The following is a 27,888-nucleotide window of genomic DNA, read 5'->3' on the forward strand; positions in this document are numbered from 1 at the left end:
TGACTCACGGGGCCGGCACGCCGCCTCCGGCCCCCCCGCGGGCGGCCGCCCTGAACACACACACACCTGTCCAGACTTGATGCCGCAGGCCGGCGGGCGGGCCTGGGAACCGGGGGCAGGGCCGGCCCAGCTCTGGGCCACAAAGGGCCCCCGGGAGGGGCCCAGGAAGGCTGAGCTCAGGCAGGCGGCCCAGGAGCTGCAGCCTGACCCCAGAGACCCCACGGGCCCAGCGGAGCATTCAGATAAGGGCCCAGGAGCTGCATTCCTGCCCGCCCCGCGCCAGCAGCCCAGACGCCAGGGTGCCGACCGAGCGACCGGGGAGGGCGCCGAGCCCTCCAAATCCAGGCCCGGGCCACCACCCTCCCTCTGCATGGCCAAGCGTCACCCGGATGCCGGGCAGGCCAACGGGCCCCTATGGCCACGGATCTCAGGCTCTGGCAGGTGCCCCTTGGGGAAGCCCACCGCAAGGACGGGCTTCAGTTCAGTCGCTCAGTCACGTTTGACTCTTTGGACCGCAGCACACCAGGCCTCCCTGTCCATCACCAACTCCAGGAGCTTGCTCAAACTTGTCCATCAAGTTGGTGATGCCATCCAACCATCTCACCCTCTGTCGTCCCCTTCTCCTCCTGCCTCCAATCTTTCCCAGCATCAGGGTCTTTTCCAATGAGTCAGTTCTCCGCATTAGGTGGCCAAAGTGTTGGAGTTTCTGCTTCAGCATCAGTCCTTCCAATAAATATTCAGGACTGATCTCCTTTAGGATGGACTGGTTGAATCTCCTTTCTGTCCAAGGGACTCTCAAGAGTCTTCTCCAACACCACAGTTCAAAAGCATCAGTTCTTCAGCACTCAGCCTTCCTTGTGGTCCAACTCTCACATCCATAGGGGGCGCTGAGCCGAGGCCTTACTTCTGTTGAGGTTGGGCCCGAGGTCTCAGACACCCGTCAGGGCTGTCCTGTAACCTCCCAGAAACCAGAGGGGCCAAGAAGGGGCCGTGACAGCCGGGAGCCAAGGCCCTGCCAGCCGTCAGGGGAGCGCAGCAAACGCCTCCGAGGGAGTGGCCACACAGCAGCCGCAAGGGCCAGAGCAGGCCTCCGACGCAGAAGGGCCATGTCCACCCACGTCCGTCCATCCACCACCCCAGCAGGGCCCCGCCAGGCTCCCCTGCTGCACCCCCACGGCCCCCCAGGAGCCCACCAGGCCAGGCGCCCACCTCGAGGTGGCCTTTGCCCCTCCAGCCCCCAGGCCAGGCTCAGCACTCCTGCACAGGAGGCAAGAAGCCCCGAGGCAAAGGGCCCGGCAGCGCAGTGAGCGGGCGGGGTCTGCACGGGGAATGAAGACAAAGGGGCCAGGTGGTGGCAGCTCGCAGGCCCACAGGACGGTGTGAAGCGGGCCCTGCCGCGCGGGGTGGGCTGGAGGCCCGGGACCCAGTCCTAGAGCCCTGCCGGCGGGACAGCGGCCAGCACTGCCCGCGCTCGCTGACGGACCGCCGGACAGGCGGATGTCGGCACGGGCCCCGCCAGAGGGAAGGCGAGGGGCGCGGCTCCCCACCCACAGCATAGGCAGACCCCGCTTCCGGGCGCAGGCTGGCGCCGGACCACCTGACTCGGGGGAACAAAACAAAGTCACGGGCAGGGGAGGCCCCCTCTCACCCCGCACTCGCCCGGGGAGGCCCCAGGGCGGCGTGGCGGGGCCCGGACGGACGCCTGCGGGCTGACGGCGCACGGTCAGGCTGCGGCCCCGCTGGGGTCCAGAGCCCTGGGCGAGCCGGAACCCGCGTCCCTCAGCGAAGCCGGCTCCAGGCCTCCCCTGGAGCGGAGTGGGGCAAGCACAAGGGGGCAGGAGCGCCCCACCTCCAGGGGCAGCCCAGCTCTCCACGGGCCCAGTGAGCCACGGCTGAGCCTGCGGGGGAGACAGGGAGAGCCACACCGTCCTCCTGCCCCGGTCCGGAGGGTCCTCGTGTGTCCTCCGCCCGGCCACAGACCCCTGGCCACGGTCCCCCCACCCAGCCACAGTTCCCCTCCAGGCCACGGTCCCCCAAGGCCACAGGACCCAAAGGATACAGTCCCCCCAGGCCATCGTCCCCGCCAGACCACAGGAACCCCAGGCCACGGTCCCCCAAGACCACAGGCCCCCCAGGCCATGGTCCCCGCAGACCACAGTCCCCCCAGACCACAGGACCCCCAGGCCAAGTTCAACCCCAGGCCACGGTCCCCCAGGCCACGTTCAACCCCAGGCCACGGTCCCCCGAGGCCACAGGACTCCCAGGCCACAGGACCCCCAGGCCACGGTCCCCCCCAGGCCACGGTCCCCCCAGGAGTGACACCTCTTCTCCCTCATCCACCTTCTGGAGACAGGAGTGGGAAGCCCCTCAGGAGGCAAGAGAGAAACTGTGAGGACTAGGACCCCCACACACAGCCAAGCCCCGGCTGGTCGGGCTTCCCCCGCTGTCCGAGACCCCAGCCCCTCCCCATGCAGAAGGCGCCCCTGAAGCAGCCCCGGGGGGCCCGCACCCTGCCGCCCCCAAGCTGAGGGCCTCGCTCGCCCACACCCTTGGCCCCTCCCTGCCTCGCCCAGAAGGCGTGGCGGCTGCCAGCTTCCTGCCAGCGGCTCCGAACCCGCAGTAGTGCAAGGCCTGCTCAGCATCCAGGGCAGCTGCGGGGCCGCAGGCGGGGAGGGCAGGGCCGCCTGCGGGGGGGAGGGCCGCGTGCAGGGAGGAAAGAGTGCGAGGGTGCAGGGGGCAGGGGGCAGGGGGCAGGGCCGCCTGCGGGGGGGCGGGGAGGGCCGCGTGCGGGAGGGAGGGCTGTGTCCGGGAGGAACGCGTGTGGGGATGGAGGGCCGCGTGCCGGGAGGAACGCAGGCCTCAAGGCCCAGGTGGCCGGGCCTCCGCAGCCCCAAGGCAGCCCTGGCACATGGCGCCCCCCAACACGCTGCCCCTACCCAGGGGGCTGGGACACGGGTGCGTCTGGGAAGCAGGGCCCCGTGACCCTGAAGACACACACACGCGGTGGGTAGAAAAAGGAGGAACGCAGACTCCGGGGTGAGCGTTTTAAATCTCAGGAGGATGGGGTGCTCCTCATGCCCCCAAACCCAGCACGGGTTGGCGAGCTCTCACTCTGGGCCCCTGAACAAGGGTGATGCGTGCATCTCGCTGGGAGCGCACGGACCCCGGAGCTCGGGGCAAGCTCCAAGCGGAGCCTGCGTGCCCTGTGGAGGAGCTCGCCTAGGGATCCAGCCCTGCTCTGGGCCTCCACCAATGGCCCTGCAGGCAGGGGGGCCGGGCTACCCCCGTTCTTACCTGGTCACTGGCCGGGCGTCTCCAGGACAGGCCATGACCCCCGCGCCAGGGAACACAGGGAGGGCAGCCAGTTAGCCCATCAGGGGCCCAGCGGCTGACCTCCCAGGCCAGCAGAGAGTTGAGTGCCGACCCTGCCCGGGGCCCCAGGGAACGAGGCAGGACTCCCTGGTCCCGCAGCTCGGAAGCCGCCAGCCTGGGCTTCTGTCCTCGACCAGGTCAAGTCAGGCCGGGCCGCTGCAGCTCGCAGGGCTCCTCCTAGGCCAGGGACCGCGCGGCCGCCACAAGGACCCCACAGCTCAGGTTGGGAACAGCAGCAGAGGGCCTTCCTAGGATGGACAGGGGCACGCGGCGAGGACACACAGACTGCCCTGAGCTCAGAGACCCACACACTCCACCCAGCAGGCAGCCTCAGGGAGGGGCAAACGTCCCGCACCCGCCCCCCACCAGGCCCCCGGAATCCTCGGTGCCCAAACCCCTCACTGGTCTCAAGCACAGGCAGCCCAGGACCCCCGGCAAGCTATCTGGCCCTCATGGCCCAGCCGTACATGCCAACCCGGCAGGGAACAGCCAGGGTCTTCTGAGCGCCCCGTGGCCGGGAGCCTGCCCTGCGTATCTCAGAACGTGCAGCTCATCCCATGCGCTCAGAAACCCTACAGACGTTGCTGTCTTCTTGCAGAAGGGGAAGCGAGGCTTGGACACCAAGCTCAACCTGCCCGTGGCCATGCACTGGTCAGCGCAGGGGGAACGGGGGCCCGAGGCCACCCGGGCAGAAGGCGCGGGGGTGAGGGAGGCGAGCGGGGTCAGCAGGGGGACGGTCAAGGGGCGAAGTGGGATCCTCTGTCCCGCAGGGGATGGAGACACGGAGACGGCCGTCAGCACACACACACACGTCAGGGCGTGTGCACACACCCGACACACGCCCTGCGGGGGGCCCAGGAGCCCCTGAATGCCCCCCATCCTCGGCAAGGCCCTCAGGGCAGTCGGCACAGCTGGGCGGGGGGCGCGCTGTGCCTGGTACAGAACCCTGGGTCTGGGTCCAGAAGCCCCTAGAACCTGCTCTCTCCTCCACCGGTCGTGGGAGGGCTGGCCCCCCACAAAGGCCTCCTCCTCCTCATCACCAGAGGCCTTAATCTGAAAAGACGCTGAAAATCTGTATTCAATTTTTACTTAGAAAATAATAAGCACCGAGATAGGCCGTTATCTGTCTGCAGGCGCAGGGCAAAGGCGGCCAGAGCGCTGACCTTGGGAGAGTGGGATTCTGCGGCCGGCTTCTAGCCTCTGTTTGGCTGTGGTAACAGTTGCAGGGCAGCTAGAGCTTGTTCTGTCTTTGGGGGGGGTGCTTTGGTGGGGGGCGGGGCTTTACAGAATCTCAGCAGTTCCCTTCATCAGCCACGTGCACAAATCCTCCCACCGAAAGTGCTCTCCAACCCAAATGCAGATTCCATTTTCTCAGAACCCCACCCACCCCAGAGCCCTTCAAAGGCTCCCGCACGTGGGCTGGGAGGTGCCCGGGAGGGCAGGGGGAGCCCTGCCCAGCCCTGCACCCACTGGCCGTCCCACCGTGGCCTGGGCTGAAAGACGAGACGGCCAACCCGCGTCACTCAGGCCCGAGCTCTAACGCCAGCCCGTCCAGCGGGCCCTGGCTGACTCCGAGATGAACTGGGGCTTCCTCTGGGCCGGGGCCTCCCTGAAGGGCCCCCAGCCGCCTAGAGTCAGCTCGCCTCAGCACCCCAACGCCGGGGCCCCAGAAAGGGCCAAGGCCCATCTGCGGACCGTCACGATGGGGCTCGGTCGCTTGGTCACATCCAACTCTTTCGTGACCCCGTGGGCTGCAGTCCGCCAGGCTCCTGTCTCCATGGGATTTCCCAGGCAAGAACACTGCAGGGGGTTGCCATTCCCTTCAGGGGATTTTCCCGACCCAGGGACTGAACCCAAGACCCCTGGGGCCCCTGCACTGGTGGGCGGGTTCCTCACCGCTGAGCCTCCTGGGGAGCCTGGGTACCCCGCAGCCTCCCTTTAAGAAGCCTGCCCCCTCCCAGATCAGGGATGAGCCAGGTGATCCCCGGCTCCGCCGCGGTCCAGAAGGACGCTCTCCTGGGCGCCCAGCACCCACCTCTCGCCCTGTGCCTTGCCAGCCCTCAGGGTGCCCTGGCCCTCCCCGATCTGGGTCTACCCCCAGGCATGGGAACCGGGTCACCAGAAACACATCAGCTCTCTCGCCTCGAGGACATGCTGTTCCCTGGGCCTGAAACTCCCCCTGCACCTCTCTTGGCTCGTTCCAATCCAGTTTAAATAAAAACCGCCTCGAGGAAGCCCTCCCGATTTCTCTCAATTGGGGTAGTGGTGCCTTCTACGACACACCCTCAACAGGGCACTCACCACATCACAGCGTGCCCCCGGCCCACGTGTCTGAGGCCACCAAAGTCTGGGAGGTCCGAGAGGAGGAGCCACCACCGGCTCTTCGGGCAGCCCTGGGGCCTGACTTTACGCTGGTATACCGCAGGCACAGATAAAGACTAAGTGGATAAGCAGAGTGGGGATGAAGGAGCTAGGAACGGGCTGATGCATGCTGCAGGATTCACCATGATCCTTAAGAACCAGGTGAGTAAGGACCAAGTTTCAAAGAGAAGGACCAACTTTCAAAGAGACCCTAAGGAGCTGACAAGCTATGCAACCCCAAGCAGGCTGAACAACGTCTCTGAGCCTTCATTTCCTCTTCTGCAAAGAGACGTCACCCAGGAGGAAAGCGTCCAGGCGGCCGTGACCACGAGGCTGGCCTGTCCCTGGCCATCCCCGCAGGTGACGAGGTGAGCACAGGTGTGCACGCTGCCTGCGGACCTGGACCCGGGTCCTGGCTGCACGACTCACGGCTGGCCCGACCCCGCTGGATCTAAGCGTCCTCGTCCTCAGAAGGGCCCCCTCTGGGTATGTATCACAGAGCCCTCCCAAGTGGGCGGCCTACCCCCCACGGCCTCCACTGTGCTGGGAACAGGCGGATAATCCAGGCCGGGCCCTGCCAGGGACAGCCAGGCCGCAGTCCGAGGCCTCCCAGGAGCCCAGAGCGCCCAGCCGGCCGGCCAGTGAGGTGGCAGGAGGGACGGCACAGACATCAAGGAGGGCTGCCTGTGGGAGGCATCCTTCAGCTATAACTTACAGTAGACTCCTACCCCCCGCCCCAAACCAAGCCCTGGGCTCCCCACGCACAGCTGGGAGGCCGAGACAGCCCTGCACGCACGCCCACCCTGAGGACTGCCAGCCCAGCCAGAGTCCCAGGGAGGGCTACAGACTCACGCAGCGGACCCCTGGTGCCAGGGGGCACGCAGCCAGGGGCCAGGTCCACCCCACCTCCTGACCGAGCGCCGCAGCAAACCACGTGGTCACTCTGGGCTCCCACGTTCTCAGCTGCAAAATGGGCTAACGATCCGTCCAGACAGATCTGTCTCAGGACACAGAGGCGCCGTGCTGGGTGCGCTGCTGGTGCTCGGGGCAGGCGCCAACCACAGCACGGGACACGGCGGGCAGTGTAACCGGGAGTCCTCCTGGGGCCCCGCACCGCCGTCCCTGTCACTCCCAGCCCCGGGGAAAGCGCTGAGTGCCACGGGCCGGAGCCCGCAGGGTCCTGCCCACCCCGACCTCCGAAAGCCCCACCTTACCAGGAAAGGTCTCGGGCATGGGTCTCCGGATGACCCTTCTCCACAGGCCCCTGGCTCAGCACCCGCCTCGCTGTGTGGCCCCAGCTCGGCCCCTCACCCTCTCTGAGCATCCACTTCCTCATCCGAAAGAGACGTGTCTCCAGGGCCCCTCCCCTGCTGGCAGGCGACAGGCTGACACCACGCCAGGGCGAGGCCTGACCACAGGTTCCCAGAGCCCCAGGCCCCACCCCGAGGGGGACAGGGCTGGGGTCTGCGGTGGCAGCCAGCAGGGAAGGCGGGCCCGAGACCCTCTCCTCCTCCCCTTCACCCAGAGCCCGCAGGGTCCGCTCGGGGGATCAGAGCCCGGGCGGTGTGCCCGAGGCTGCACAGCTCAGCACGGCAGGGTCTGGACCCGCCGCTGGGCTGGGAGTGGACTTCCCCACAGTACCAGCTCCTCCTAGACAGACCCAGCAGAATCCTAGGAAAATCGGGCAGCCCGGACGCCAGCTCCCAGCCCACTGCTGTGTGATCCCAGCAGGTCCCTTGGCCTCTCTGGGCCCCAGCTTCGTCCGTAAGCAGTGAGAGTAAGAAAGTCCCCCGGGGAGGTCACAGGCCGGGCCCCAGGACTCCCCGAAGTCGAGGGCCTGCCGCACGGCGGGTGGTCCGTGAACCTGCAGCCCTCGTGGTCGCTGTCTGCCCACACAGCGCAGCCCCGGACTCAGGCCCGGGGGCAGCAGAAGAAAGAGGGGGGCCACCTGGCCCAACCTAAGGCTCCCCCCAACCCGCTCCCCAAGGTGCGCGGCTCAGTAACTACACGCCCACCAAGGGCAGCCTCTCGGAGGGCACAGGGGCTCGGGCCCTTGGCCACCACCCGCTGCCACCAGACAGGCGTGTGCCTCCCCGGCGGGCACGTGCCCGCTCCCGCCTCCTGCCCAGCCCACGGCCTCAGCGCAGACTCGAGGCCTGTTTCGAATCCTGCCCTCCACGCCAGCGCCACCTGACTTCTACACAACAGGCAGGTCAGCAGGACAACGAGGCCTCAGAGTAAAGTCACCGGCCCTGAGGTCACGGCCTCCGCCCTGCCCCGGGGGGAGGTGGCGGAGCGGCGGTCTCTCTCGGTCTCCTGGGGGCGAGAAGGGGAAGCCGGGCACCCCAAGAGAAGGGCCCCGGCCGGGCCTGGAACCCGGCTCCTGACATTCGGTCCTGTGACGGCGGCAGGATGTTGGGAAACCCGCAGGCACTTGTTTCGACACTGCGGCCACGTCAGCGGCCGGTTTCGACACGCAGCGGCGCCCGGGAGGGCCTCGGCCTGCATCCTCGGGGTGCACGGACCAGCTGGGCCATGGCAGAGGTGCAGAGGCCGCCCCCCGGCCCTGGGCCGCCACAGCCCCCACAGGCCTGCTCCGCCCCGAGCTTCGTGTGGCCCTGAGGACCCGGCGCTCGGGGAGAGCACGTCCCGGAGAGCGAGCGCGCCCCGCAGTCGGGGCCCCCCACCAGTCCCGGGGCGGGACAGAGCCGAGTTGGGAGGGCGCGGCCCGGCCCACCCAGGCCTCGCAGTCAGCACGGGGTCTGGCCGAGCCTGCGTGCGGCCCACGTCCCTTGGCTGAACATTGAGGGAAGACGGGAGAAGCCAGGACAGCAGCTGCCGCCCAAGGGCACCCCTGCTGCCCAGAAGGGACCTGCTGAGCCCACCTCAGAGGAGGACGTGAGGGGCCCAAGGCCGCGCCCGAAGGAGCAGGGCAGCGGGGACCCCCCATGCGGCCGGTGGGAGGGGAGGGCGAGCTGGGGTGGGGGTCAGCCTCGGGGGGACATCCCTCTCCCTGTGTCCCCGGGGCTGACGGGGTACTCTGCCCACATGCCCAAGGCCCCAGCCCCTGCAGACCCCAGGAGCCTGCCAGCCCCCCAGCGCCGGGGACCGAGGGTCCCAGCACAGCCGCCCACGCTGCAGGCCTGGCACCGCCTCGCCCTGGGCCCAGGACCACTTGGGGCGGGGGCAGGGGCCGAGGGACACGGCAGTGCTCCCCCCACAGTGACTGCACCCTCACCCGGCCACTCGGCCTGATGATGCCCCCAGCAGCATCGCCTCTCAGCACACATGGCCCTGCAGTCGCGAGGTTCCCTCTGCGCAGCACGCCCTCCGGGGTCTCAGCTCAGCCCACCCTGCAGACTGGCCACAGAGGGGGCTCCGTGGGCCAGCACGTCTACTCAGGTGCCCCCACCAGTGGCCAGCACGACGCCCAGCCGGCTCTCAGAGCCAGCTCACGGGCAACCAGGAAGGACGGCGGCTCTGAAATCCTGAAAGACTTGACGCGGCCGGTGGCGCCCACAGAGACACAGAATTTCAAACGCTGCGCCCTCATCAGGAGGGCCCCAGGCGCCTCCCACACATGGGGTGCTGTTCTAGATCCGGGGACACGGCAGAGCAGTCACTGGGGGGACGGAGTGCAAACCTGCACAAAAATGAGGACGGTAATCGGGACGCGTGGTCTGCACGCAGTGGCAAGCAAGGCCGGAAGAGGCCCCACGCCCCGAGCAGCAGGAACGGCAGCCAGAGGGCTCTCCGGCGGGGGAGCGCAGGGTCAGCCGGGCTCACTCAGGCCCGAGGCTCCCCCAGGACCTGCGGAGGAGGGCTGTCACCCCACGTGCCCTCGGAAGCCCCTGAACACGTTCTCTCGGGGACAGACAGGTCTGTCCTCCCTGCTCCCAGGCGAAATGACGGGGATGCCCTCCCCCGGCACCCAGGCTGGGCCTTCAGACCAGCAGGATCCGAAAGCCGAGAGGGATGAGGGGCTCACCACCCTTGGCAAGGTGCAGCACTGCAGACATGATGCTCGCCACACGGGGACACGCGGCTCTCTGTGCACAGGCCCGCATGCACGCATGCCTGTCCTAAGGGGCAGGGCGAGCCTCCAGGTGAAACAGGCCTCATACCTAGCCCCCACCTCCCTTCCCACCTCTGAACCGCGAGGCTGCAGGAGACAGGGCCCACCAGCGCAAGAGGGGACGGGACTCCCCGAGGCCACTCAGCCATCCCCGGCTGGAGCTTGGAGCCAGGCCCAGGGCCCCCAAACCTCTGCAGCCCCCAAGGGGTCAGGGGGCCCTGGAGAGAGGGAGTGGGGACCTCACAGGGACAGGGCGATGGGGCCCCAGAGACTACGGTCTCTCAGGTGCCCACACACGTGCACCGCCCGCAGGACGGAGCCCCGTTTCACTCAGTGAGACAGCCGGCCCTCCACACCTTCTGCCACCAGGCCCTGCCGCCGAGAAGTGCACGTCTAGTGCACCCCAGTGCCGGGCGGTCCCCCGGGGGGGGCCGACTGGCCTTGGGCGGAAGCCCCTGGCCCCTGGGGACGAACCCATCAGAGCCCTGGGGCAGAGTGAGAGCCGTGGCCCCCATCCCCAAAGGGGCCCCGCCTCCTCCGGGGGCCTGGTGGTGCCTCCGCCAAGCCCCGGCCGACTGTCCGCTGAGCCCGGGGTGGGGGCACGGGACACTGGGAGTCACGAGTCCAGAGCAGGCGGGGACACCACCGCGGGTCCTCCTCCAGGGCAGGCGGCTGCCGTGGGGACGGGGCTCCTGGAGACACGGCCGGGGGAGGGGGTTTTGATTTCAGGGCTCCCCCCACCCCGCCCTCCCACCCCCACCTCATGTAAGTGACGAGGGGGAAGGAGCCTCCGTAGCTGAAGGACTGGAAGGAGGCGAGACACCGCAGCCATGTGGCTGCGAGGCTCCAGGCCCCGGGGGGAGGCGGCCGGGGAGGGTCCGTGGTCCCGGGGGGGCGGGGGGGTCTCCAGAGCCAGCACCGCCTGGGTGGTCCCTGGCGTACACCCGCGTGCACGGGGCGGGCGCAGGGTCTCCTCTGCAGGGCTGGCTGCCCCCCGGGTTCAGGGGCTTGGCCGGGGCTCAGAATTCCCCGTTATCTCAAGCCGTCGGGCTTCCTCAGCAGGCTGTCCCCGCCCCCGCCCCGGCCCATCTGGAACTCGTTACCCCTCATGTCAGCGGCACAACCGCCCCTATGGCGGGCTCCCGGGACAGGGATGCGGACCCCCCTCCAGCCTGAGCCCCCTCGGGCAGCGCGAGGCCTGCGGCCTGCCTGGGGCCAGCGCAGCAGGGCCCGCGTCACACTGTGTCCCCCACGGCAGAGTCCCCAGCAAGGGGCAGAGGACCCAGCCACGCTCAGCACAGCGCCCACCGTCCACACGGGGCCAGCGTGAGGCCCGCAGAGGGGCCAGGACGCCCGGCCTCACCCTGGGGCCAACACTCCGGCCAAAGCCCGTCCTCGGAGACGGGGTCGGCCCACGGCCTCAGCGTGCCCAGGGCGGAGGGCCCACATGCCTGTCACCCGCCCAGGTGCCCCTGCCCCGGGGGCTGTCGGCCGGGCGCCAGCAGGCTCCCGTGTGTGGCCCTGAGTGCCCCGCCCCGTCTTTACAGCTGGGGTCCCCGAAAGGACCCTGGGAGACGACACGCGCCGTGGGGGGCTTTCCTGAGGCCTGCGTGCAGCTGGCTCAGTCATCGGGGCCTCCGTCTCTGCACCCCGACTCCGGCTACACGGCCCACCCGACGGTCACAGCCTTTACCACAGGGGCGGACGGGAACAGCCCTCTGCAGTCTCAGCCTTCTCACGTGAAAGGGGAGGGGGTGGAAGGGGGGAAGGAATCGGAGAGCCTCGTCTGTAACGTCCACAAGCTGGGGCGCTGAGTCCAGAGCCTGCGACCCACCCCACCAGGACACATGGGTTCCCGCCCCACAGCGTCCGCGCCTGGGCCTGGGACAAGTGGGCAAGACACTGTGGGCCTCGGAAACTCAGCTCAGCTCGAGATTTACGGGGAAAGACCGTCATGCCATCCAGGTAGAAGAATCTAGAAAGTGGGAGGGAGGGGGCCGGGGGGAGGAGGGGCGGAGAGGACCCAGCGCAGCCGGGGAGCACCCGGCAACCACCCCCGCCTCGCCGCCTGCCCTCGTTCCGGGGATGTGCTGTTCTCTCCTCAGACCGTCAAGTTCTCAGGAAAGGCTTCTCCCCCTAAACTGCTAAAGTAAGTGGAAGTGACAGCGTCACCGCCCGAGGTTTCCGCTAAGGGCGGCATGACTGTGTTTACCCAAAACTCACACCACCTGCGTCTGCCCGAAAGCCGGGGCCCTGCCCGCCCCCGCATCTGCTGGCAGTGGGCGTCGCCCCGGACCAGGCGGCCGGGGGCCCCCAGGACCCAGCGACCTCACGCCTCCGAGGGCTGGGCCGAGGCGGACAGGGCTGCCGCCGAGTCAGCTGAGTGGCGTCGTTGTTCAGTCGGGCGGTCGTGTCCAACTCTGCAGCCCCGCGGACTGCAGCCCGCCAGACTCCTCTGTCCAAGGGATTTCCCGGGCAGGAACACGGGGGTGGGCTGCCATTCCACTCTCCAGGGCATCTCCCTAAACCAGGGGTCGAACCCGCGCCTCCGGCGCTGCAGAAGGGCTCTTTCCTGCTGAGGCCCCAGTGAATGCCCCTGGCCGAGCAGAACCGTGCCTGGCGCGGCCCCGGACACGGGCTCCCAGCGGTGTGGTCACCACAGCCTCGCCACAGGACCCCCCGTCCACGTGCACCGTCCGCATCTTCCTGGACGCAGGGCCAGCAAGTCGCAGACACAGGCACCCCCGCAGGGCGACCGCTGACCAGCACCAGCAGAGCGGCCGCGGGGCCCACCCCAGGCCCACTGGGGCCGGCGCTTAGACGGGAAACCAGTGGGCTGTGACACTGGCTGATCGCTTAAGTGGACACCTTTCCACCTCTCCCCTCCGGCGGGGAGGAGGGTGGGCAGACGAGGCCAGAGTCTCCTGGGCCCACCACCTGTCTCCCGGGGGACGGGCCCCTCTGAGGTCACCCTGCCGCCCCCAGGCTGTGCAGGGGCAGGGGGCAGCGAGGTCCTGCTGCCCGTTCGCCCGCGGCCACCGCTCATAGGGCATCCCTCCCCCCAGGCGGCTCCCCACCCGCAGGCAGAGCCCTGCAGGAAACAAGCGTCCAGCACCCCGGGGTAACCATCCGTCCCTGACCTGCCGCGGGGGGCGGGGTGGGGTGCCAGCTCTGCAGCCCCTCCCTGTCCTCCCCTAAGGACAGCTCCCAGCCATGGACACCTCGGGCCCCCGGAACATGGTGTGGGAGCCAGGCTGCGGCGGGGGGCAGGGCTGCTGGCGGAGGAGAAGACCACCCCCCCACCTCCCGCTCGGAACCCAGGAGCCAGCCACAGCCACACCAGAGACAAGAGGCTCAACAAAGACCCTGAGGCTGACCCTGGGAACCTCCGATCTCTCCTGCTCGGGGGCGACTCGCGTGACCCCAGGCCCAGCCCGGCACCCGCCACCCCAGGGATGAAAGGTGGCTCTCAGCGCACCCGCCGAGGCCAGCGCCAGCTGCCACTGGGCGCACCCTGGGGACAAGCCCAGCCTGGCGGGGCCGGGGGAGGCAGGGAGGCCCCTGCACGCGTCAGACCAGGAGGAAGCCCAAGGCACTCGGGCTGGGAGCTCACTCTGGAACTTTCCACCTCCACCTGGCCATGTGGGCAGACAGCGGATCAACCCTGAGCGCCCACAGGCCTGATCCCAAACCAGGAACCTCCGCCGTGCCCCAGATTTTAACCAGATCCATCAGGCACTTGCTCAGCAATTCAGTTTAGTCACTCAGTCGTGTCTGGCTCTTTGCGACCCCAAGGACCGCAGCACGCCGGGCGGGACACAGGTTACAGCACTGAAAGCTCGTCACCGACAGATGGAGGCCTGATGCGGCGGACGCCCCAGCTCCCGGTGAATCGAGTGCATCTCATCCCCGTGGCCTCCTGGCCACAGCTGTTCCACCCCCGCCGGGGCGGACTTGGGCTGGGGAGAGTAAGGGGCGGTGGGTGGCCGTGCAGGGAGGGACCCCAGGGCCAGACGCCGCGGGCCAGGCCCTGAAACGCACCTCGGCACACAGGGGCCTGCAGCCCAGCAGGTCACGGGCCCAGGCAGTGCCGGGGCCGGCCTGGGGGCAGCCGCCCCGCCTCTAGGGAGGCCTGCACTTTCCGAGCCATGTCACTGAGCTCTCCAAGTTCCCTCCTGGCTCCAAGACCAGGTGCCAGGCCCAGAGAAAGCTCCAGAAGTAATCAGTCGAATGAATTAGCAACACGGTCACTACGTTACCCTGATGAGTCAGATGGCAAGGCATGTGGGAAAGTCAAGTCCAACGCCGCAAGGCCACTGGCTCCCATCAGATAAAACCCCAGCAGAGCCCAGACGAGGCACTAGCCACAGCAGGTTCGAAGGGAGTCAGGCCTTCCAAGACCCCACCGAGGTGTCTCCCCGACCCCAGACCACAGCCAGCGTGGGGCTCGCCTGGGGCTCTGACAGCCCCTGGCGACGGGCCGGACTCCCAGCCTGGGACCCCGTCCCCCAGACGCCCAACAGTGCAGCTCAGAACCCACCTCAGTGCCATGTGACCACCGTCCCCCCAGGCCAAGGTCCCAGGTCTTGGCCAGGCCAGGGGGCAGCCCCCCACACCCAGGATCCCCAGACCTTGGATGGGGCTATTGCTTCCAGGAGGTGCTGACCAGAACTCCCCCACCCCGGGTGGTCCCAGATCCCAGGCTGCCCCCCAGACAAGGCAGCCCTGTGACTGAAGCGCCTCTCGTCTGCAGGACCGAGAGAAACCACTCGGTGGGCTTGAGAGTGGCTCAGACCGGGGGCCCGGGATGGGTGCTGTACCCATGCGGTCCTCACCGCCAGGCCTCTGGGGAAGGAAGCAGACACAAGGATGCAGACTTGAACTTGGGACTGCTGCAAGGCCACAGGGCAGAGCCGGGCTCACGGCCACAGCATGGTCCCGTGACCAGCGGGCAGGGAGGGGAAGGAACAGCTGCTTCCTGCCAACTCCGCCCCGGCCCGACGACAGGGAGTCTGCAGCCTGTCACCGGCTCGGGCAGCGGCCGGATGCCGACCCCGCGCCCCAGGGCCTGGGCAGGCCACCGAGTGGCTCTCAGCCCGGCCCAGGAGCCCCGGGCCCCCACAGGCAGGACAACAAAAGCAAAGGGGCTTTGGGTCAGAGCCGGGGGCTTGAAGCGGCTGTGGGAACACCAGCCCAGACAGCAGGGCTGAAGGCCACAGCAAGCCGCCCCGCCAGGCGCCCGGCCCCCCCAGCCCCACCGCTGGGTCTGGCTCCTCACCCCTTTCCAACCCGGGATCCCGGGGTCCCCAGACCCTCCACCCTGACCCCTGGTGGGGGCAACAAGGCGTCTCGGAGTGTGAGCCCCTTCCCTTCGCAGGCCAGGCCCACCAGAGCCCTCAGGCTGCCCCCAGGCAGCCAGCCAGAGGCAGTCCGCGAGGGAAACGGGCAGGACATGGGCTGGGGTCCCCAGGGCAGGCGCAGGACCTCCGGAGCCTCGGCCTGTGTTTGGACAGTGGACACGGAGGAGGGGCCGCCTGCTTCCCGCCCCCACGAGGGCTCACCGAGGCTGGTCCCGTCCCCGGCCACGTGTACCTGCCCCCACGAAGGGATCCGGCCACAAATGCTGACTGGGTTTATTATTATTATTTATTTATAGCAGAGAAGGCGAGGGGTCTGTCTCAACCAGTCCTCAGGAAGACTCAAACCCAGGCCCACTGATGGGGCTGGGAGGGCCAGGGGAAGGGACCACCCTCCCCGGTGGCAGGAGCACCAGGGAGCCAAGAGGGATGAGGGGGAAGGGGAGCGAAGCCCGAGGAGAAAGGCGCCTGGGGAGGGCGGGCCGCCCCGCACGGCCAGTCAGCTGGTTGCTGTTGAACTGTGACCACAAGGCGCCCTCCCAACACGAAGCCCACGGGCACCCCGCCACGGGAGACCACCGAAGCCGCCGGCCCTGCAGCCTCCCAGGCTCTGAACGGCCTCAGGCACCCACCGCCGGGCCTCAGTTTCCGCAGGGGCCAAGGGGAACGGCAGCTTCCAAGTCCGGTTCCAAGAGGCCCTCGCTTGGGAGGGCCGGGGACACCCAGCCGGGCCCCAACAGCAGCGCCGCGGCCTCCCTTCCTGTCCCAGTGACGGACAGGGGCACCCCCGCCAGCCCCCCGGTCTCCGCTGTTGACCCTGCGTCCTCCTGGCCTCACCTGGAGCCTCTCCTTTACCAGGGGGTGTTCACACGCCCTCTGCACCCAAGCCTGCACCCGCTGAAGCGTAAGCCGCCTGGCCATCCCACCGTGGCCCCCGGGGCTCTCCCTTCTTTCCTTGTGGCTTCCTGGACGCCGAGGGATCCTGAGGCCACCTCCTGAGCCCACGCGGTGAACGGTGAGCGGCAGGGCTCCTGGTCCTCTGCCCACGTGCGCAGCACACTCACACGAAGACCAAGCTCAGAACTGCCGACACACCCAAGGCCAGCCCGCGGCCTCGCGGACACCCCAGCCCCGGCCCCCCGGCCCCCCGGCCCCATCCTGCAGACAGCAGGGCGGGGCAGGGAGACTCAGGGCAATAGCAGCAAACAGCGCCCGCAAGGCCGGGTCCTGCAGAATCCTCTGCCACTGGACCTCGCCGACTCCTGCATATGACACGGCCAGGGCGCCCAGGAGCTCGAGTCAGACCCCACAAAGCCCTCTGGGGCCTGCCGGGACGCCCCCTTGCCCTCAGGTCTGGCCTCCCCGCAAGAACCCAGAATTCCTTTTTCGTCTCTCGGCCTCTTGCGCTTGCTGTCCCCTGGCCCCCACCCACTCCCCTATCTAGACCTGCAGGTTGCTGCCTCCTCCAGGAAGGCTCCCCTCAAGCTCCACCCCAGCCCAGGCTGATGGAGGCCCTTTCATGCTGGACAGCAGCTGCCCACGTCCCGCCTGTCGCCCCAACTCAACTCTGAGCCTTCACTGACCTCCTGCCTGAAGTGGCCACTGACGGCCTGGCGAGCCCCCTGTCCAGCCCAGAGCCCAGCAGGCCAGGACACTCACAGGCGGGGACACACAGGCTGGGCCGGACAGAACGCGGCAGCCTGGGCTCTGACCCGAGGATGGGGTTACAGCTGGCTCCTTCCTCGGCCAGGGCTACTCTTATAAGTGACACACGGCCTCCCACGGGGACCCCTCTGAAGGGCAAGCGACCAAGGTCTGTCCACAGGAACACACGTGGGGGGGTCACCCTCCCTCCCGCCACGCACCCAAAGGATCCCACGCCCCCCACGCTCCAGCCCGCCCACCCCAGCCCACCTCCCCATGTTCCCCGGCATCATGGCCACCTGGCCGCCCTGGGCTCCTCCTCGGCCGGCACTGACCACTCCCTGCCCCAAGCTGCCCTACATTCTCGTCCTCTGATAACACGGGTCACAGGCTGCGGGGGCAAAACTGATCATCGTCCAGAGAAAACGCCGTTTTCGCTGCATTTTCTAGGAATGCGTGCTCCGCCCCGAGCGTGGCCCTCACTGCTTATTTCCGGCACATGTCTGCCTCCCGGAAGGTCCCAGCACTCCTTCCCTCCACCCTACTCAGGGCGGCGTCCCCCGCAGCACCCCAGGCTCGCGGGGCTTGGCTGGCACCACCCCGGGCCTGCACGACCCCTGCACACAGATCCCCCCCCTCCCCCGCTTCCAACCCCACCCCAGGGGCCTAGGAGGAAACTGAGGCTGCGAAGGGGGGGGGGTCCTGACGTCACACAGCTGTGAGACGAGGGCGGGGGGAAGGTCCTCCCAGTGCAGGCTCCCCTCCTGGCCCCCAGACCCCCTCTCCCCAGAACAGGGCCGGGCGCAGGCGGGAGGGTGCAGGCCAGTTTCTCCTCAGGGGGCGGGGGGGGGGCGGCGTGGAGAGCAGGCCCTCCACCGGGAGCAGGATCCAAACCCGTCCGACCGCCCCAGACGACTATCTCTCGATCACATTTCTCAACCCAGCCCCGAGCGAGCGCGCGATTACGACAGGCAGGCCAGGGACGATAAGGAGGCGTGGGGTGCGGGCTGGGGGCTGGGGGCCGCCTGCAGGGCGGGGAGGGAGGCAGGTGAGGGGCCCCAGGAGACGCCTTCCAGCAGGATGGGGACCGAGGGGGGCCCGGCGAGAGGAGGCCTTTCCCAGCCGCGTGGGCACAGGTGCGGCCGCCCAAGCTGCGGCCACGCCCCAGCAGGACCCTGATAGACTCCACCCTTCCCGCCTGAAGCCCTGCAGTGTCTGGCCAAGAACCAGTGAACAGGAGTGTGTGCCCCCAGGCCGGGCACTCAGGGCCTTCAGCTGGGGGCAGGGAGGCCCCAACCCCGCCCCGCAGGCCCCCACTCTGCACAAGGGCCGCCCTCCTCGCAGGGCTGCATTCCCGGCACCCCCGCCTCCCCTTGGACTGACCTCCAGGGAGTCTTATACCCAGCACGGCGAATCCAGCCCAAGGCCCGGTCCAGGGACCCCAGGCCCCGCGGCCACGTTAACCAGGCCGATCCCACCGCCGCCCAGAGAACCAGCAAGGCAGCAGCAGCGTATCCGGCCCACGTCAGCAACCAGGAAGCTGAGCGTGGCAGGGTGGGTTAAGGAGCTTGCCCACAGGCCCCCTGCTCCCGAGTGGGCGACCCACAGAAGCCTGACACCACCCCAACTCGGGACAAGTCTAGCCAGCTGGGGTGGAGAAGTTGGGTGAAGACAGACCACCTCCTAAGAAGGCCCCCAGCCCTCCAGGGGAGGCAAGGGAAGGTGCAAAAGCCAGCAGGGTCCATGCTTCCGGTCAGCGGGGAAAGGAGACTTGGTCTGAGCCAGTGAGAGCTCTGGGGGACTCCTCTCTGGCTCCCCGTGGACACACGACCCTGCCCCTCTTCAGGGACATCAAAGCCCAGCAGCCATCCCAGACCTCACCCCCCTCCCCAACCTAACTGTGGTCAACTCCGCCGCTTCCCACCCCCGCCACCACCAAGGGCTTATGGGACACCTGGGAGCAGCCCAGCTGCTCCCAGACTCTGCCCCCCTGGGACTAGATCGCTGCAAAGCTTTCCAAAAAATGCAGACTCCAGGGCAGAGCAGAGGCAGGGCCTGGGAGGGACTCCGCACACAGCTGCAGGTTGCACAACGGGCCAGGCCCCTACCTGCCTCCGCCGTGTTGCAAGGACCCGCCGCCCTTCAGGCTGGGGAACAGGGTGAGGGCGGAGGCGGTACCGCCCCCCCCCGGGGCAGCGGGCAGGGGTCCAGGCCTCCCCGGCCTCGGGCACTCGCCCCGGCCACAGAGGATCCTGTGCAAACCGCCCCGGGCAGCCACCACCCCATCCCTTCTCTCCCGGGCTCTGCTGACCCCCGAACTCTGGGCCTCCCCTCCCCACCCCACCGGAGAGTGAAGCCCAACAAGTGGAGATCAGAACCTGAGCGGACAAGCAGCAGGGCCCGGCCGGCCGACCGAGAGCCCCTCACCTCCCCGCCTCCCACGGCCAGATCCGGAAACGGGTGGGGGGCGCCCGACGTCTCCCTGACCAGCAGTGAGCGTCCCACTTGCCTTCATCGTCTGTCCTCTGGTTGACAGGGCTCCCAGCCCCCGCCTGGCCCAGCCCCCCGGCCACTGCTCCCACTGACCCTGGGGACCCACAGCCCCCCAGGGACCTGGGCCTGCAGTTCCCCAGGTGAGGAAGAAAGAGCCCCGGGGCAGAGACAGGCAGGGGGAAGCCAGGCACGGTGTGGGGGGGTCCTGACTGCAGGAAGCGCGGCCCCAGCCACCCTGAACCCCGGAGACCAAGAGAGGACACACACCCCTCCTTCAATCACAGGTCCCGGCGCTTCTGGAACAGACCCAGCTCTTGAGCTCCCTGAGGGCAGAGGAGCCAGCCCCGGGAGTCCCCCTGGTCCAGACACCCCGCAGCGCTGGGGCAGGCCCCCAGACTCCCAGCGGACACGTCCTGGTGGCCCCAGTCCCTGCAGGCCCACGCTCATCACCTGGAAGGCCCACGGGCGCTGGCAGGGGAGTCGGAGTGCACAGGCCTGGGGGAGGGGACGGGAGCCAAGATCAGGGACTCAGACAAGCATCGCCTGAGGAGCGAGGAGGGCCCGGGGCGCGGGGCGTGGCCTGACCCAGATCTGAGGCTTTCAGCAACAGCAGGGCTCCCGAAGAGGCAGATCTCCTGGGAACCACACATGCCCGCCCCCGCCACACGCACGCACGCACACACGCACATGCATGCACATGCACACACGCGCGCACACATGCACGCACACGCTACTCACACACGCACGCACACACACATGCACTCACATGCACACGTGTGCACACACATGCACGCACACAGCACTCGCGCAAACACGCACACGCACGCACACGCACGCACGCACGCACACAGCTACAGGAAGGGCACCGGGAGCTGCCGGCCCAGCTGCACGTCAGCGTCACCCAGGGCCGCTGGGGAGCCCGGCTCCAAGGCTGCCGCCCTCCTTGGGCTAGGCCGTGGTCCGGACACCGCAGTTCTGAAAGCTCCCCTCTTTCAAAGGCGGGCAGCCCGGTGGGGGACGCTCTAACTGGGTCAGAGCTACAGCTAACTCAGCCTCACACCTCACTGAGCCCACAGGCCTTCTCACGCCAGGCCGACCGCTCAGGAGGGCAGACACAGAGTAACCCACAGCGGCATCTGGCTGCAAATTCTGCAGAAGTTACAGTGACAAGGGACCCGGCCTGGTCCCTCAGCTCCTGCGGAGAAAGCTCAGTTCCACTAGTTGTGGACAACGGCAGAGCCCGGGTCAGAACGACCCATGCCCTCCCCCTCGACGGCCGCACCTTCCCGAGGCCCCAGGCGGCCACAGCTGGCCGACCAGGGAGGCCTGTGGGCAGGGCCAGCCTGAGTCCCTGCTCGGGGGCCTCGAGACCTCTGCTCCCCTGAACGGCAGGCCCCAGCCCGCCCCCCTGCAGCCCCTTCGGGACCGTCCCCCCGCTGCAGGTGCAGTTTCCTCAGGGAGCCCCCGGTGAGGCTTGGAGCGGTGTCTGGCAATGCCCCCGAGTCCTGCCAGCGCCGTCAGGGAGAGGTCAGGAAGCCCAGGTCACAGACAGCTCGGCTCACCCAGCCCTGGACACCAATCGCCCTCCGAAGGCCCCAGGAGGCTTCCAGGAGAAAAGGCCCTTCCCTGCCCGAGGCCAGGCGTCACTGCCGGACGGAAGGCACCTCAGCCCTCCCGCCCTGGGGAGGGATGGCGGGGGTGACAGGGCAGACGACCCTCTGACCTGGAAGAGGCGGGCTGTGTCCAGGCCATGCCTTCCCGAGGACTGGCAAATGGACGCACCGGGGCACAGAGTCCCCAAGAAGCAGATGGAGCCCCCCGGCCGTCAGGGCCCTTCCGCACGCAGGGGAAGGTGTGCTGAGGGCGGGCAGTGCCCCGGGCAGCCACGTGAGCGGACGCCAGCCTGACGCCCCCATGCGTGCTCAGAGGCACACACACACCACACACACACACACGCACACACACGCACCACACACACGCACGCACGCAGCCCAGGCCGCCAGGGCCCCCTCCGGCTCCGTCTGCCCGGCCCGGGGCCTCCCACACCCAGGGCCATCAGAAACTCCACCTTGTGGGGACATTCACGAGCACCATTCCAGCGGCCTTTAAATCATCTAAGAAAATAAACACGGCTCCTTCCCAGCTGAGCTCGCTTCCTGAGGCCCCAAAACTCCAGGTGCAGCCCGCCCCCACAGCCCATGCAGTGCCCCCAGGGACATCCCCCAAGAGACCTCCCCCAAGGCGGCGGGCACCCTGCTCTCCAGGAGGACCGTGCCCGATGCGAGGGCCCTGTCCACCCCCCACGGCGTTCAGGGGAGGCTGAGGACCCACGGAAAGCTGCCCCGAGCCAGCCCTGCCCTCAGCCCCTCAGACAACCCCACGACACCCGCACCCCAACTCTGCCTCGCTGGGGAAACCGCCGCAGAGCCGGGCGGGAGCCGCCGGACGCAGCCAGGGCACGCGGCGCCCAACGCCTGCCGGCAGCCGGGGATCAGTGCCGGCCCCGCCAAAGGAAAACACGAGGCCCGGCGGAGGGAGGCTGGAGGCTGGGTGGTCCAGACGCGCCGCCGCACACAGCCTGCTCCTGGCGGGCGGCCACCTCTGCCCGCCGCTGGGCAGGGGCACAGCGGGGAGGAGCCGGGCAGCTCTGCCCAGCGCCGGGCCGTCGTCCGTGGGCCTGGAGGGGACCCCAGCTGCCACCCCGGGGCCCAAGACACACCCGCGGGCCCCGACACAGCCCTGCAGACCCCAGGGTCCCGGCGAGCAACCACCGGGCCTGGCTGGACACCCCAGCCCAGCCCCTGCCCACCTGGAGTGGCACCGTCCCCCACGTCCAGGCTCCTCAACGGCCAGGGAGGCCTGGGGGCTCCCTGACCCCAGCTTGCCAAGCACCCAGCACATGCCTGGACAGGCCCAAGCCAGGCAGCCCTGGAGCCCAGAGCTGTCCCCACCGCACCCAAGCCCCTCATGTCACTCAGGGGGCCCTCGGGACCACCGGAGCTCCCCCCGCTCCCACGCCAGGCCTCCTGACCTCAGCCCCAGGCGCACCCATCCTGACCCATGAACACACGGAGCCAGAGTCTGCACCCTCAGCCCCACACTCAGGGCAGAGTCTGCACCCCCAGTCCCACACTCAGGCCAGGACAACCCCACCAGCTCACACCAGACACAGCCCCACCAACACACGCCTGACACACACTCCCCTCACCAACACACGCCTGACACGCGCACCCCTCACCAACACATGCCTGACACACGCACCCCTCACCAACACGCCAGATACACGCTCCCCTCACCAACACATGCCTGACACACACACTCCCCGCCAACACACGCCTGACACACACACCCCAAAAACACACGCCTGACACACACACCCCTCACCAACACATGCAAACGCCCCCCGCCTGGCCAGCACCGCAGTCCCCACGAATCTCCGAGGCCCCCCAGCACACCCACCCTGACAAATCCCGCTGGGCACCGGTCACCCCTCGTTCGGATGGTTAAAAATTCATTCACGCAGCAGATTGGTTATTACATCTCGGCCGTAATTAAAGAGGCCGCACAGCGGCATTTTAAACAGCAATGTCACTTTCTAATTGACAAGGCTCCATTAACGAGAAAAAGACTCAAACGGGGCTGAAATGGAGCCAGCGCCCCTCCTCCACCCTCCCGGGGTGGGGGACGATGGTTCGGCTTCAATTTTTAATCCACTGATGAAATATTCACAGGCCCGAGAGGGGATCACATTTCCCAGGGCGTCGGATCCCTGCCACTATAGGGGCTTCTGAGCTGGGAGGGCACCGAGGTTGGGGTGACGCAGTCAGGATGGGGGCTGGACACCTGCCTGCCCCCCGCCAGCACAGTCCCATCGCTTGGGCCACGCGCGCCTCCCTGCCCGGCGTCCTGCCCTGGGCCCACAGACCCCGAGAAGGGGCGAGTCCCCGGAGGGGAGCAAGGGACCCAAGGCCACCAGCAGTGACCCCGACCTCCTGTTTCCGGTCCTGCCTTGTCTGGACCTCCAGGGCCAGCCCGCCCGCAGGAGAGTCAGCACCTGCCCAGAGCCATCACTTCCTAAGGGGACCAGAGGGTGGCCTCTGCTGCCAGCATCTGCTCCCAGGCGGGCAGGCAGACCTCACGGTGTGAACGCTCCTCCCGACGGCTGCGTCGGCTGCCGTTTTACAGGCGGGGATGCTGAGGCAGGAGGCCCTGGCGGCCCTCGCGGGGCGTCTGCCCACCTCACCTGGGAGCAGGGAACGGCCAGCTGAGAACACAGATGAGGACAGGGGGACCCGGGACCCCGAGCCCCCCTGCAACATGGCCCTGGGTGCCGTGGGGCGGGCGAGGAGCCGGGCCCACCTCCCTCCCGCCTGCCTCCCGACCCAGGAGGAAAACATCCGGGATGAGCTACCGCCCAGGGTGGGAGAGACAGTGAACAAGGTCACCACGCAGCCGGCCAGGCGCCCACATGGCAACCCCGGCTGCAGGTCTGGGAACGTCCGCCGGCCGCATGCCCGCTGGGCCTCCAAGGAGGAAGACTCTGCATGGAAACTGCCAGACTCCAAGGAGCAGGAGCCCGCGGCAGGCGGCCCCCGGGGGGCCCCGGCCACCTACCAGCTGCCAGGGGCCTCTGCTCCGCCCAGCTGCAAAAGCAAGATGGGCAGTCGCCTCCACGACGAGGGGCCTGAGGCTCGGAGGGACCAGGGCAGGCAGGTAGGGTAGGCCGGGGTCTCTAACCGCAGCAGTGCGTCTGACCCTGCACCCCAGGGCAGGCAGATGGGGCAGGCCGGGTGTCTCTAACCCCTGCACCCTGCACTGCCCGCCCCCGAGGCTCCCGGGGGCCCGTGCTCTCCACCAGCCCACGCCCGCCGCAGCGGGCAGCATCCACACATCCTGCCGTGCGAGCTGACGCTGACCAGCTGCCCAGCCAGCCTGGACAGGTCATTTAATCACAGCCGCGATCAGAGGGCATCTCCTGGTATCACTGGGCAGGCGCGCTGCCCGGCCATCTGGACACCCACCCCTCCTGACCCCGGGCCTGCGCATACCCTGGACAGAGGCGTGTGCCCGGGGAAGGTGGCGGGGGTCCCGCGGGGCAGGAGGGGGCAGCGTTCCTGGCAGGATGCTGGCGTGAGTCCCCGCCCGAGCCCCCGAGCCAGCCTCCGTGCCCTCCTCCGAGAGGCACGGCCCCCTCCCCAGCGCCCCCAGAAGGCCGCAAGCCCCTGTCCGCTGGCTCCTCCTCCACCAGGAGGGCACCCCCACCCTAAGCCCACCGAGCCCTCCCCGAGGCGGGGTCGCTCCCTGCCCAGAGCCGCCCTGCCCAGATGTCCCGATACCCAGAGAACTCCAATTCCCAGCGGTCACCCAATTCCCAGGGCCTCCAGTCCTGGCCTGTGGGATATGGCTCTAACCGCAGCCCAGCCCCACCATGCCTCCACCCCCAAGGCCACCAGCCCTCAGGGACTCGGGACCCCACCCTGACCCGGGGCCCCGTCTCTGCAGCAGCAGGGCTTCCCATGGCAGCCCCCCGGCTCTGCCCCCCACCCACTGCACTGCGGTCAACCCGGGCCCCTGCGCTGACCCCCCTGGGCCGGCCTCACCCCCACCCCGGGGCCCCTGGATGGGCTGCCCCGAGCCCCCCTAGCACCACCTGGCCACCCGTCTCGTCCGACCGTGCACCTCCAGCGTCATCTCACGTACCCAGGACATGGCCATCATCACCGCAGGCCCCGCTCTCCTCTGGACGTGGGGGTGGGGCAGTCAGAGGGGAGCCCAGCTCTGAGCAGCTCCCCCGGGGGCCCCGCGTTCAGCGGACACCCAGACACCGTGAGGGCCGCCCCCCCGCCCCCCAGCACCCGTCCATCGGGGCGGAGGGCACGGTGTCGCCCCTCACCGCCCGGCCTCCCGGGATGGCGGCACCCCGCTCTGTATGGGGGGCAGACAAAGGCAGGCCGGCCACCCCAAGCCCACAGTTCACCTCGGTCAACACCACGGCCAGCCAGGGCGTCCTCCGCCCAGTGATCTACATTTTTATTAAATCACAGGAGAAAATTAGAAACATTATTACTTCCCTCGGCCCTTAACTCTTTATCCGCCCCTGCAGCAGCACAGTCTGTCCGGGGAGACACCCCGGCCCCCACCCCAGCTCCACCTGCCCGTCGCCTCCCAGTGCCGGCCCCGGCCTCCCCCCCAGCCTGCGGGGGTCCCCCCCAAGCACAAGGCCTCCCCCACGGCCAAGGTCCTCTCGCAGGGCCGCGGTTCCGGCCAGTGCAGCCAAGGGGCAGCGTCTCCCCCGCCCCCGCACCAAGTCGGGCAGAGCACCTCCCCAGGCCCGGTCCTCCCAGGCTGTGACCCGGGGTCTTGGCCAGGCCCAGCTGTCACCCCCCGCCCCGTGCCCATGCGGGAGACCCCCAGAGCTCGCACCACCCCAGCTCTGCAAGGTCACCCAGGGAGGACGCGGGGGGACGTGGCAGCCCCCAGAAGCCCCCACCCCCGCCCTCAGCCACGATCCTCCGTGTGTGAAGACCTGCGGTGCGGTGGCCACAGCCCCTGGGACCCCCGCGGATGCCAAGTCGGGCCCCGGTCGGGGGGTGGGACGGGGGCCCCACCAGCGAACCACCCGTGGACGTAGAGCCTCAGAAGGAAGGGCAGACTCAGGGGGTGAGTGGGGGCGAGGGCAATGGCGACCCCCACGCAGGGTGGGGAGGGGCCGCAGAGCGGCTGCAGGGCCGTCGGGAGGGAGGTTTCAGGGCAGACACAGCACGTGCTCAAATGTTCTAGCAACCGGAAGCAGAGCAGGAAGCTCAGATGCGTGCCCGGTCCGGGGCTGCGGCTTTGCCCCGAGGACCACGGCATGGCGGAGGAGGGACCGCAGGACGACGGCACGACCCAGTCCGGCATTCCAGGATGGGTGAGCTAGCGCTGCAAGCACGCATGAGCCCCGCAACCCACACCCACCCGCCGCCCCCTGCTCCCCACAGGGTCCCTACGCGGCAGGCGGGGGGAAGACACCCCAGATGCACAAGACAAGCGCCGTGGGTGTGGAGGGGGCCCTCCCAGGGGGGGCATCTAGGAGGGCTTCCCGTAGGAAGGGGCGTCCGGGCGCCGCCGGCTTGCCTCTGCGCCGGGAGGTGACCCAGATTTAGTCACGAATGAACGGGCTGGGAGCGGGCCTCCAATGCCTCTCCACTTCCCGGCCGGCACTCCTCAGCTGTTCCCGCCCACCGCCCTCCCTGGGGCAGAGCCCCTCCCAACTGATGCTTCTCAAACACCTCAAGGGGCCAAGCAGGCAGCTGCTGGTGGCACCGTCGGGGTGGGGGACAGCAGGGTGGGAGTCACCGGGAGTGGGGGTCACCGGGAGTGGGGGTCACCGGGGTGGGGGTCACCGGGAGTGGGGGTCACCGGGAGTGGAGGTCACCGGGAGTGGAGGTCACCGTGGTGGGGGTCACCGGGAGTGGGGGTCACCGTGGTGGGGGTCACCGGGAGTGGGGGTCACCGGGGTGGGGGTCACCGGGAGTGGGGGTCACCGTGGTGGGGGTCACCGGGGTGGGGGTCACCGGGAGTGGGGGTCACCGTGGTGGGGGTCACCGGGAGTGGGGGTCACCGGGAGTGGGGGGTCACAGGGGTGGGGGTCACCGGGAGTGGGGGGTCACCGTGGTGGGGGTCACCGGGGTGGGGGTCACCGGGAGTGGGGGGTCACCGGGGTGGGGGTCACCGGGAGTGGGGGTCACCGGGGGTGGGGGTCACCGGGAGTGGGGGTCACCGTGGTGGGGGTCACCGGGAGTGGGGGTCACCGTGGTGGGGGTCACCGGGAGTGGGGGTCACCGGGAGTGGGGGTCACTGTGGTGGGGGTCACCGGGAGTGGGGGGTCACGGGGAGTGGGGGTCACCGGGAGTGGGGGTCACCGTGGTGGGGGTCACCGGGAGTGGGGGTCACCGGGGTGGGGGTCACCGGGAGTGGGGGTCACCGGGGTGGGGGTCACCGGGAGTGGGGGTCACCGTGGTGGGGGTCACCGTGGTGGGGGTCACCGGGAGTGGGGGTCACCGTGGTGGGGGTCACCGGGAGTGGGGGTCACCGGGGTGGGGGTCACCGGGAGTGGGGGTCACCGTGGTGGGGGTCACCGGGAGTGGGGGCACCGGGGTGGGGGACACCAGGGTGGGGAGACACCGAGGCTGTTATTAGACTCTGGATTAAGACCTCCAGGAAGCACCAGGCCCAGAACGCAATGTCAGAGCAACAGAGATGGTCCTGCCAGACCCAAGCCCGTGGCTGCGGCCCCTGCTGCTGGAGGCTGCTGAGGCCAGGACTGCGGCTGCCCAACCTCAGGAGCCAACCCCCCAACCCCCTGCACCCATTCTGGCCCCAGGTCTGGGCAGGAAGGGCCCCGAGCCCAGCAGGTGCCCCCACCACTGCTGGCCCAGGAGACACGAAGCCCCTATCTGCAGACGTGGCCCTTCCCTGGCACACACTCCGGTCGGGCAGACGCCAGCTCTGAGACACCCCAGGGAGAGTGGCTGTGCCCCCGACAGGCAAGGAGACGCTGCCCGAGGCCCTGAGACTGGAGACGCTGCCCGAGGCCCTGAGACT

General features: G+C 68.8%; 1 protein-coding gene across 5 annotated transcripts in view; it reads right to left on the bottom strand.

Moving 5' to 3' along the window:
* RXRA (retinoid X receptor alpha) overlaps positions 1 to 27,888 on the bottom strand; it is a 90,210-nt gene that overhangs the window by 45,435 nt on the left and 16,887 nt on the right. The window contains exon 1 of one of the 5 annotated variants that reach the window (XM_061154221.1): positions 6,948 to 7,054. The exons of the other annotated variants lie outside the window; for them this stretch is intronic. Within the exon in view, the coding sequence (XP_061010204.1) occupies positions 6,948 to 6,966 (19 nt within the window). The 5' untranslated portion in view covers positions 6,967 to 7,054. Of the gene's footprint in view, positions 1 to 6,947; positions 7,055 to 27,888 lie in introns of those variants that run through there. 5 annotated transcript variants of the gene reach the window in all.

Source organism: Dama dama, chromosome 11 (genome assembly GCF_033118175.1).
Source record: "Dama dama isolate Ldn47 chromosome 11, ASM3311817v1, whole genome shotgun sequence".
Lineage (NCBI taxonomy): Eukaryota > Metazoa > Chordata > Mammalia > Artiodactyla > Cervidae > Dama > Dama dama.